Source organism: Cervus canadensis, chromosome 14 (genome assembly GCF_019320065.1).
Source record: "Cervus canadensis isolate Bull #8, Minnesota chromosome 14, ASM1932006v1, whole genome shotgun sequence".
NCBI classification, from domain to species: Eukaryota; Metazoa; Chordata; class Mammalia; order Artiodactyla; family Cervidae; genus Cervus; species Cervus canadensis.
In genome coordinates this window covers 48,415,833-48,428,108 of record NC_057399.1, presented here as the reverse complement: position 1 = coordinate 48,428,108, position 12,276 = coordinate 48,415,833, and the positions used below count along the sequence as shown (strand labels likewise).

General features: G+C 42.2%; 1 protein-coding gene across 1 annotated transcript; it reads right to left on the bottom strand.

Moving 5' to 3' along the window:
• Nucleotides 1-11,045: 11,045 nt before the first annotated feature.
• On the bottom strand, nt 11,046-11,615 carry LOC122453141 (interferon alpha-1-like). The gene has a single exon (XM_043486996.1). It carries the CDS (start codon nt 11,613-11,615, stop codon nt 11,046-11,048), a length of 570 nt encoding a protein of 189 aa, XP_043342931.1.
• Between the last annotated feature and the right edge of the window lie 661 nt (nt 11,616-12,276).

Genomic DNA, 12,276 nt, shown 5'->3' with positions numbered 1-12,276 from the left:
GGCTACTAGATTAGGAGAAACAGCCTTCTTTCTTTTACTTGAGTATAATTTTTTGTTTAAACTTTTTATATGCATTTTCATTTAGTGACTTATTGGACTAGATTTGTCTTGCTTCTCCTGCTCTAGTTCTAATTCATGATGAGATAAGAATAAAGGGAAGTAAAGACAAGCAGAGGGGCTGTATCTCTATCACTTTCAAGACTTTAGTTTTCTTGTTTCTCTTTGCAGCTTTTCCTAGAAAGTAAAATTTGATATGTTTTTTGTGGGCAAAAAGAAAAAACAAAAAACAAGTGTAAGTCTCAGTGTCATGAATATTATAGAAAGGAAGTATCTGACATAAAGACTTATTCTGAGTTAGCCAACTTCAGTGTAGCAAAGCTGGGGATGAGGCTGTGGCAGAGGGGAAGGATGGGGTCAGTATGAAGAACAGAGAGGCTGGGACATGGCTGCTTCTGACAGAAGTTCAGCGAAGGCCAAGTCCTGGGTCAGTTGACTGCTCTTTGCTTTTCAAGATCAGCTACATCATTTTTCTTTCTTTTAATCCATGTAGGATCAGTTTCAGGAGGGAAGGAAGAAGTCACACCCACCAGCTCACAAGAGATGGGCAACTAGAACCCCAGTTGCTGCAACATTAACCCTCTCTGGCAGGGTCATGGACACCAACCTTGCTGAGCATCTGTCTCGGATGATAAATCCACTTAGACAATGAGAAGATGCTTTGCAAACACTAGAATTAAAAAGAAAGGAATCAAATGATTCCAAAGATACTCATGTTAATCCCCAGGTAGTAGTAATCATTGATGTTAAAAAGTAACTGAATTTTATTGCTTGCTACTAGCAGACTAGGCACTTTCTAAGGTCTTTAAAATATTAAATCAATCCTGTCATTAATCCTGCTGGGATCATACCCACTTATCCAGCTGGAGAGAAATATAAACCTGAACCACTGAACTATTCCCAGTGTACCAAAGGTACAAAGGCACATTTTAGGAGCTTTGCTATGATTTGTCTGAACAAGCCCGTTTAAAAAAGTGAAGAGTGCAGATGAACATGATATTTAGGAACCAATGAAATAAGTAGATGGAGGAGAGTGAGGTGACGAAGGGCCTGTAATCCATTTCAGATGCCAAAGATTTACATTGTATGGTTTTGTAAGGCAATTCGGAACAGGGTCTGAGTCAACAGAATTGATATTAAGTTTTAATCAAAAATAGACTAATAAATACTTAGAAGAGTATAGATTTTTCTGCCAATTGAAAGAAAAAAAAATCATTAGTTTTCTAATCCTAGTGGTCTAGTGGTCAGGATCCAGCACTTTCACTTCTGAGGTCTGAGTTCAACTCCTGGTAGGAAACCAAGATCCCACAAACCTTGAGGCACAGTCTGAGACTGTATGAGTGATTTCTTTGGCCAAATATAGTAAATTAACTTTATTAACCATACAAGAGGTGAACCCTATAATCTATGTATTTTAAACCCTTAACTTTTCTCATGAGTTTATGAACAGAGAAAAAGTACCTAACGAATTTCTTGCCACATGAGCTCCGACATTTCTCGTTCAGGATGACGACTAAAATGTCACTCACCATCTTTTTCTACATGAATGAAGTCACTAGCCACTGCAGTCTCTGATCTCCAGTTCGCCCTGATAGAGGTTCAGGTTGGAAATCAGGAATGGGACACTTTGTGCTCTGGGAAAATTAGCAGAACAGGCCTTAAGATACTTAGATCATTTCTGGAGAAAGTTTTATGAAGCTAACTTTTTGCAATGTATACATAGAAAAGTACTAAACTCATTCATAGAGACATCTGTTATCCTGACTCTCAGCCATCTTCTACCAAGATGTGAGGTGTCTTCATGTAACCCCTTCACCGCAATCACATATACGGACCTCCCCTGACCTCCTTGGAGCAGTTCCTGAGAGCTGATAGATGCTGTCCTCCTAGCTATAACCTGCAGCTAGTCCTCCCCAAAACTGAACTCTCAGCTCTCACATTGTTTTGTTTTGTTTTCAGTTGAGAATGACCTCACTGATTTCCCAGGAGACCTCCTCAGGTCTGAAAGTGAAAGTGACTCAGTCATGTCTGACTCTTGTGACCCCGTGGACTATACAGTCCATGGAATTCTCCAGGCCAGAATACTGGAGTGGGTAGCCATTCCCTCCTCTAGGGGATCTTTCCAACCCAGGGATCGAACCCAGGTCTCCCGAATTGAAGGCAGATTCCTTACCAACTGAGCCACAAGGGAAGCCCAAGAATACTGGAGCGGGTAGCCTATCCCTTCTCCAGCAGATCTTCCCAAAACAGGAATCGAACTGGGTCTCTTGCATTGAAGGCAGATTCTTTCCCAACTGAGCTTTCAGGGAAGCCCCTCGGTCAGCCTGCTGCTCGCGTTCTCATTCTCTTCCATTTCCCACATCTAGTCCAGACGGCTCATCCTGTTGTCCACTGATAGGGTCCAGTGAAGACCCTCTGCTCTTTATTTTTCCAGCTACTAGTGATGAATGTGGGCACTGAAGAGGCCTTATGTATGACCAAGAGGAAGAACATACACAATTCCTGAACAAAAGCAGGGAAGGTTTTGATGGGCTCCTTAGCAGGGAGGGTCTGGAATGAACTCTAAAGTCAGCCTCACAGCCTTGCATGGTTGTGTTTATTTAAATTTCTAGCCTCAATCTATTAAACATCATAAAATAATACTGTAGGATTGAAATAAAAAATATTATTTAAGAAGTCACTTGTTAGTGATATTTTTAGCTGTAATATAGGAATGGTTTTTGCTTATTTTAAGGCCCTATTCCTCAGGAAGGTTTCCAAACCTCTAAATGTACTTTAAATGTCCCTCTGACTCTAAACATTCCTACTCAGTGCTGCTTGTACCAACTGGAATGAAAGAAAGATGATCCATCAATGTCCTCTTTCCAAACTGCCAACATTAAAAATAAATTTCCACAAAGATCTTTCTTGCTTTTAGAAATTGTGGTCTTCCAGTGTGCATGATGGATTTCCCCACTGGCTTGGTGGTAAAGAATCTGCTTACCATGCAGGAGATGCAGGTTTGATCTCTTGTGTCAGGAAGATCCCCTGGAGGAGGGCATGGCAACCCACTCCAGCATTCTTGCTAGAGAACCCCATCGACAGAGGAGCCTGGCGGGCTACAGTCCATAGCATCACAAGGAGTCAGACATGGCTAAGTGAAAGAGCACACACACACAATGTGCACATTACTGATATATATCCTGCTAGGAAGGCTCTGTCCCAGCGGTTCATTTCAGTTCAGTTCAGTCACTCAGTCGTGTCTGACTCTTTGTGACCCCATAGACTGCAGCACGCCAGGCTTTGCTGTCCATCACCAACTCCTGGAGCCTATTCAAACTCATGTCCGTTGAGTTAGTGATGCCATCCAACCATCTCATCCTCTGTTGTCCCCTTCTCCTCCTGCACTCAATCTTTCCCAGCATTGGGGTCTTTTCCAAGGAGTCAATTTGCATCAGTTGGCCAAAGTATTGGAATTTCAGCTTCAGCAACAGTCCCTCTAATGAATATTCAGGACAGATTTCCTTTAGGTTGGACTGGTTGGATCTCCTTGCAGTCCAAGGGACTCTCAAGAATCTTCTCCAACACCACAGTTCAAAAGCAGCAATTCTTCAGTGCTCAGCTTTCTTTATAGTCCAACTCTCACATCCATAAATGACTACTGGAAAAACCACAGCTTTGACCATATGGACCATTGGCAAAGTAATGTCTCTGCTTTTTAATATGCTGTCTAGGTTGGTCATAGCTTTTCTTCCAAGGAGCAAGCATTTTTTAATTTCATGGCTGCAATCACCATATGCACTAAATGTATTAAAAGCCCATCCCTTGTTCTTCTATCAAGCTTGTTTTATTTATTTATTTATTTATTTTTGTCTTTCAAAGAGGCAAAGACATCATGATGGAATTTTAAGAACTTCCTTGGATTGCACTGTCCCCAGGAACACCTTGCCCTGCTCTGTGATAACTTGCTGGGTCCTGAGAGAGTGAATTCCTAGGCAGGTTGATAAGAAGTCTGGGGTTCCCGAGGAGGAGAAAGGTGTCTGGGGCTCTCAAGGAGGAGTTAGGGGTCTGGAATTCTCAAGGAGGAAAGGACAAACTTTTTTTCTATGTTCCTTAGTAAGGATTATATAACAATAATATATCCTACTTGAGTACATGTTTCTCCTTCCTGAAAACCTTCTGACTAATCCTGTTATCTTAAAATGTATATTGTGGGAGTGGGTCTAGTAAGATCTTTACAACCTTGAGACATTCTTTTGATTTATTGTAATAACCAATTAAAAAAGTATATAACTCCCTTGCTAACACTAGCAAAGGGGGCACTCTCTGTCCCCCTTCTGATGTCTATGTCAGAAGCTTTCCCTGTCTCTTTTTCATACTTTAATAAAACTCTGCTATACAAAAGCTCTTGAGTGATCAAGCCTGGTCCCTGGTCCTGAAGCTAAATCTTCTTCTTCGGAGATGATGAATCCGACATCATTCACTGTAAACTATCATTCCTAGGGAAGAAACAAGTCTGCAGCTGTGACGGGAGTGACCCTCGGCCCTTCCAGGACTCTGCAGGCTGCTGTGGTGTGAACGTCACCCGTGCTGGGGACACAGCTAGAGGCCAGGCCCTTGTGCTCTGTCTCCGTGATCTCAGCGTCCACTTCAGTCTTCTCATTCTCTGAAAAGGAGTGCTGTGGAGAAGCACTTGCCTCAGTGTAGCCCATCTGTGTTGTTCCATATCCTGAGGACCTGCCACTGCTCCACAAACACTTTAAATGTCTGTGTTCTCCTTCCAAGTTCTCAAGCTGCTGCTGACTCTCAGCTCCATGTTTCCTGCCCTTTGGGCTTTTTGAGCAACTGAGATTCCTGAACCAGGTGAGCTCCTCCTAGTGCAATCAGCACGGGCGAGAGCCCAGGTAGACGCCCAGAGGAGCCCCTGGAGTCTCCACCATTGTTCACTGGGGGGCGGGGTTCCCTCTATGTACTGTGTTTCTCTGAGACTGGGCAGTCTGGACCTGCAGTGCCTGGCAGGCAGAGCCGGTAAAGCTGTAGGAGAGTGTCTGACAAACCTAGAACTTTCACTCAGCTTCTGCTTTTAGTTGGTGGTTTGCAGTCATAAGGGGAAATTGACAACTAGAAAGCGTAATGGAGAAGGACACAGCTGTCTGAATGGAGAGGACACCTTCATGCAGAGTGAATGAGGAGAGAAACAGGGATTTCTACCCTGGGAGGAAGTGAATGATTGTGGTATTTGATTGAAACAATGAGATCGAGGAGAGTGCAGAGAGGAAAGCAGAATTGTACCATGTATCACAATCAGCAGGTGTATGGTATATTATGTACGTTGTATACTTTAATCAATAACGTCAGATATGCAGATGACACTACGCTTACGGCAGAAAGCGAAGAACTAAAGAACCTCTTGATGAAGTGAAAGAGGAGAGTGAAAAAGTTGGCTTAAAACTCAGCATTCAGAAAACTAAGATTATGACATATGGTCCCATTGCTTCATGGCAAATAGATGGGGAAACAATGGAAACAGTGGCAGACTTTATTTTGGGGGGCTCCAAAATCACTGCAGATGGTGACTGCAGCCATGAAATTAAAAGTCACTTGCTCCTTGGAAGAAAAGCTAGGACCAACCTAGACAGCATATTAAAAAGCAGAGACATTACTTTGCCAACAAAGGTCCATCTAGTCAAAGCTATGGTTTTTCCAGTAGTCATGTATGGATGTGAGAGTTGGACTATAAAGAAAGCTGAGCACCGAAGAACTGATGCTCTTGAACTGGTGTTGGAGAAGACTCTTGAGGGTCCCTTGGACTGCAAGGAGATCTAACCAGTCCATCCTAAAGGAAATCTGTCCTGAATATTCATTGGAAGGACTGATGCTGAAGCTGAAACTCCAATACTTTGGCCACCTGATGTGAAGAACTGACTTATTGGAAAAGACCCCGATGCTGGGAAAGATTGAGAGCAGAAGGAGAAGGGGACGACAGAGGATGAGATGGCTCGATGGCATCACCGACTTGATGGACATGAGTGTGAGCAAGCTCCGGGAGTTGGTGATGGACAGGGAAGCCTGACGTGCTGCAGCCCATGGGGTTGCAAAGAGTTGGACACAACTGAGAGACTGAACTAAACTGAGTATACTTTATAATATGTTTTCATATAGTGTATATGTATATTATTATATTATTATGTATATAATTACATAATAATTGATGGGACACTTTCCCCCAATTCTTTTCTTTAGATTTGTTTGCAGTCAGTTACAGAGAGATGGTAGGAGAGTTCATTATCACGACTTAGATTTATATGTAAAAAAAAACAAGAAAATAGGCTCTACCTGTTTAGCCCTCACTCAATGGGTGATACTCTGCTAAGTGTTCTTGAATGTTCTGGTTTATCTGGTACTCAAAAAACTCTAGAAACATTTTCACTTACTCTATATTTGAGGAGACTGAGGCTCAGGGAAGTTCAATGATTTCCTATGATTACCTGTATATCCGGACAGAATCTAGACTCCATGCAGGATCTAATATAACACAGAAATAATTCTTTAACTTTCAGCCTGTGTGATTCTCAATCCTTTGCTTTCTTCTTTGATGCTTTGGGAAGATAATTTCTCCTGTGTGGCTCCCAAGTGCCCTGGTTGTTCCACTTCTGGGCCCTTTGCAGACTCTCCTTCACTTTATCAGCCTTCAAAATGAAAGGTCCTTATAAGCTTTAGGTCATCTTCTCCTTCTACACACTTCTCCTAAGGCACAATATCCACATAAGCTTTTACCAATGGGAAATCTGTCTTTAGGTGTTTCTTGGGGACTTTATAGACTACATCTGCTCTCTCTCCTTCTCAAGAGTTCTCAGCCAGATTCCAGTGAGAGAATCTCCTTTTGTCTAGCTCTCATTTTAACAGGACGCTTAAATGAAATAATTAAGCATGATTACAGTTTTTAAATCTTTCTTTTCCAAACAGAACTCTTCAGAAGAAGAGGTTTAACGTTTGCTTTTTTTAATCTCTGTATTCTCAGAGCTATCATATATCTGATATAGAAATGTTGTTTAGTCACTAAATCGTGTCTGACTATGTGACCCCATGGACTGTAGCCCACCAGGCTCCTCTTCATGGGGTTTTCCAGGCAAGAATGCTGGAGTGGGTTGCCATATCACTCTCCAGGGGATCTTCCTGACGTAAGGATCAACTCACATCTTCCGCATCTCTTGCATTAGCAGGAGGATTCTTTACCACTGAGCCACCAGAGAAGTAATATAGAAATATAAGGTTTTAAAATATAACCTACTAAAGAAGTGAATAGTGTGTAGAAACTATCATCCATTTTTTAGTTTGCTTTGCAAATTTAGGCTATTTCTTTTTGTAAGAATAACAGCTCCAAGATATCTCCTGAGGAAGAGTTTCATAAATTAAGCAAGAAAATAATTAGAGAAATGATAAAGGTAAGCATCCTTTATTATATTTGAATACATTATGAAGTTGAACATGATATTATATGAACAAAGATTTTAAATACCATACATAATATGACTGAGATAAAGTGCAGGGATAAGTAGGTGAATACATTAGAACCTTAGTACTTTCAGTTCAGTTCAGTCGCTCAGTCGTGTCTGACTCTTTGCGACCCCATGAATTGCAGCACGCCAGGCCTCCCTGTCCAACACCAACTCCAGGAGTTTACTCAAACTCATCCCCATCGAGTCGGTGATGCCATCCAGCCATCTCATCCTCTGTCATCCCCTTCTCCTCCTGCCCCCAGTCCCTCCCAGCATCAGGGTCTTTTCCAATGAGTCAACTCTTTGCATGAGGTGGCCAAAGTATTGGAGTTTCAGCTTCAGCATCAGTCCTTCCAATGAACACCCAGGACTGATCTCCTTTAGGATGGACAGGTTGGCTCTCCTTGCAGTCCAAGGGACTCTCAAGAGTCTTCTCCAACACCACAGTTCAAAAGCATCAATTTTTCGGTGCTCAGCTTTCTTCACAGTCCAACTCTCACACCCATACATGACCACTGGAAAAACCATAGCCTTGACTTAGCACTTTAGTCACTGTTAATTGACTGCTGGTCTGATAATTTCTAAATATCTACTGTATCTGAGTCTAGTTCTGATATTTTCTCTGTCTCTTCAAACTGTGTTTCTCCCCTTTTAGTATAGTGAGTTTCTGTCGTACATTGAATATGATGGACAGGATAAAGGAAAAGAAGTAAACTTAGGGTCAGGAGTTACATTTATCTTGCAAGGAGTTTGGCTGTGTTTCTTTCTAGTCATGTTTCTGTTTCTGCCTTGTTTATTTTTTTTATATCAGTCCCTCTGACTTATCCTTCTGCATTGATCTTCTTGAAAATAGATTTATTAGACACATTTAACAAGTAACCACCAAAGGAGAAAGGTATACCTCTTGTTGACCATTCTATTGTTAGCACAGAGTTCATAATTAATCCAAAAAATTATTCACAATGAGTATTCTTAGATTTTTCCATCATACCTCCCATCATAAGCTTCTATTCACCTCACATCAGAGCCGTAATAGAAGTAGTTAATAAGCATCATTAGCTGATTGAATACATTTCTATTGAGCCTCTTGGATCATCATTTTCATCTCACAGTGGAGCTGTATTATCTGTGATGCTAGGTAAAATCAGTATCATGCTTTCCTGATTTCAGAGTCTATGTGATTTTATGTTCTTTTTCATTTAGTATTTTTCTGGGCAGGGGTTTTCTTGCTGCTTCTGAATTACTTTCTGTATCATCTTGAGGTGAGTAGCCTAGTGGGAAAGTAAAAATGGGAACATAAAGGGTCTGTACCACAATTTTCCATAATGTTCAACACATCATTGATTTCCTTCTCCATTCAGCTTTCTTGGAAAGCCATCATTGTATCGGATGCATTGAGGCAGAACAAAAACTAATGCAAATCTTACTTTGATGAGAGTAAAAGAAGTGATGTGAATCCCCAGGTGAGTAAATATCCATGGGACTTTGTTATTAATCTTCCTCCTACTCCAGTATGGTTCCTGCTGATTGATTCCACCACATCAGCTCTCACTAAGGTCAGTTCCATCTATGTCCCATGTAGTGAATGCTTTCAACCATGGAGCAGCCTCCTGACGTTCAGTTCAATTCAGTTCAGTCGCTCAGTCATGTCCGACTCTTTGTGACCCCATGGACTGCAGGATGCCAGGCTTCCCTGTCCATCACCAACTCCCAGAGCCTACTCAAACTCATGTCCATCAAGTCAGTGATGCCATCCAACCATCTCATCCTCTGTCTTCCCCTTCTCCTCCCACCTTCAATCTTTCCCAACATCAGAGACTTTCAACATCCAGTTAATCAAAATAATGATACATTACCATTGTATGTGACTGAATCTCATGATTTAAAGTAAATCCAATCTCAAACACTGATATGAGTTGTCTATATATCAAATCCATGAAATCCCTTCATAAGCAAAGTATTTCAAAAAGGGAAAACACTGCAGAGCAAAAAAAAGAAAAAGAAAAAAATCCACCTTCTACTTTAGGTCCCACTCTATTATCTCCTCCAGTTCAGACAGCAAATATCTGAAACCCATGTTCTATATATTATCATTACCTTCTCTTCTTCATCCTTTCATCTTATCCACTATCGTTTCTGCTGATTAATTCTACCGACGAAGCTCTCACCAAAGGGTCAATGTCATCTCTTTTCCCAAGTAGGAGGCACTTTCCATCTACATGTTCATGAATGCATTGCCTCTTAAGTGGTTGCAGCCTTTGCATCTGTCTTCTCACCATTCTCTCTTGTCCTGTTAACTTACGGCTACTCTATCTCTGCTTCCTTTGTGACATTTCCTCCTGTTTAAGGTTAAGGTCCTGGAACTCAATTTTAAGTCCTTTTCTCATTCTGTACTCTCCTTCCATTTGATCACTTCTTCTGTTCCATGCTTTACACTCCATCAATTTGCTTGTCAATTGCCATCTCCAAATCCAACGGACATGTGCACTGAAATGTCCCTTTGTCTAGTGCTGTGCTGTGCTAACTCTCATCAGTCATGTCTGACTCTTTGAGCCCCTGTGGCTGTCACCCACCAGGCTCCTCTGTCCATGAAATTCCCCAGGCAAGACTGCTGTCGTGGGTTGCCATTTCCTTCTCCAGGGATCTTCCAGACCAAGGGATTGAACCCATGCCTCCTGCGGCTCCTGCATTGCAGGCAGAGTTTTTACTGTGGAGCCGTGGGGGAAGCCCGCTAGTCTAGTAGTTAACTTTTATTTTTATGTCCTCACATAGTTTGATCCACCTTCTACTGAGAGAATTCCGTTTTTCTCCCTTTTGTTTTTGCATTCAACCTAACTGATATTTTCTTTAACTAATTAATACTATTTTAAAAATAATTAACAGATTATTATGAATTAACTGATTATTGTTTCTAGGTTATTTTCCTTAAAAAAAAATCAGAATTACAAAAAGGATTGGATTAGGTATGTTCACCTCTATGTCCTGAAGGCAACAAACACCCTGGCTAAAGGAAGTGTATTTTTACTTCTAACATGCAAGTTGTAAAAAGGGGTCCAGGAATTGTAAAATGCATTCTTTAATCAAGTTGCACATTCAGGCTTGGTGGTTGTTTTTTTTAAAGAAAATGCAAGTAAAGGAAGTTTTTATAGGAAGAATTTAATGAGTGAAGAAAAATAATAAACTGCATACAGAGTATATATATTTTTCTCTTAATGACAACATATGCATGCACATAATATATGCACAAAAATAATTTAAATCTTTATAAATAAATAAATAAATAAATGTCCAAGTAGATAAATAAATGGATACATCAGCTAGGGCATCTGTGAAGGACTACTGCCTATAGAGTAGAGCATGATGTTACTTAATATCCCTGAAATCATGTGACAGATGGATTCAATTCAGGGCTCAATGACAGCAGAAATGAGAGTCCTCCCCGTGGCCGCGAAGGAAGCATGTGGTCTTGTTGGTCTGTGAGAATCATTTCCGTGTTGAACCAGGTGTGTGTCAGTCCTTCCTCCGGAATCTCTCCTGCAAGTTTGTTGAGCAAGAGAAGGCTCTCATGACTTCTGCTCTGACAACCTCCCAGGCACAAGGGCTGTGTCCCTTCTCTTGCAGATAGAGAGTGACTCTGTGGAAGTATTTCCTCAGAGCCAGGCTGGAGTCCCCCTTGAGCAGGGGAGCCCCTTGCAGCCCCTGCTCCTGCCTCAGACAGGCTTGCAGGTCAGTGAGCTGCTGATCCAGTGCAGTGCGGAGCTTGTCCAGGAGGCTCTGGTCCCACGCAGCGGCCGAGCCCTCGGTGCTGAAGAGCTGGAAGGTGTGCTGGGTCACCGCGTGGAGCACAGAGATGGCTTGAGCCCTCTGCAACTGGCTGCCACCCAGCGCCTCCTGGGGGAAGGCGAAGTCATTCCTGTCCTGCAGGCAGGAGGAAGGGGAGACCCTCCTCAGTTGTCGCAGGAGCGTCAGGACCCTCCTGTTGGCCAGGCTGTGGGTGGGAGGCAGGTGGCAGCCCAGAGAGCAGATGGCGTTGCAGCTGAGCAGCAGCAGGGCCAGGAGTAAGGACCAGGCTGGGGCCATCGGGGACCTTGCGGATGCTGCTGGCCTGGGGAGGTGGGTGACTCTGTGAACCTGCTCTCTAGGTTCTCTGAAGACCTTCCTTCAGGCCTGTGTCTTAAATAGGAGCCGATGGTTTCCATTTTCTGAAAGTTCCCTCTTACTTTCTACTTTTGCTTTTGATTTTCATTTTGCAGTCTCCAAATGTGTTCTGACAGCATTTCTCAACAGTTAATTTTTTTTCATTATTGCCTCCCTTTCCCCCCATCCACAGAGTCTTTTGAGATATTTTTTCTAATTTGCCCACACCATAAAGTTTTGATATCACAGATATACTGTGTATCTATTTTTATACTCCATGTATATCCTTATACATAGAGAATAGCAGTGCACCACTTTCTCTTTTTATTGAATACAGGGTTAAGAATGACATAGAGGATTTCCCTGGTGGTCTAGTAAGACTCCAGGCTCCCAGTGCAGAGGGCCCAGGTTTGATCCCTAGTCAGGAAACTAGATCCCACATGCTGCAGCTAACACCTGGCACAGCCAAATAAATTAACATTTTTCTTTTAAAAAAAGAATGACATCGGCACTTCCCTGTTCGTCTAGTGGCTAAGAATCCACTTTCCAATGCAAGGGACACAGGTTCGATCCCTCATCTGGGAAGATTCCACATGGTGCAGGG

Excerpts from the sequence above, each read along its gene's own strand:
- LOC122453141 (XM_043486996.1), bottom strand. The coding sequence starts at position 11,615 with ATGGCCCCAGCCTGGTCCTTACTCCTGGCCCTGCTGCTGCTCAGCTGC.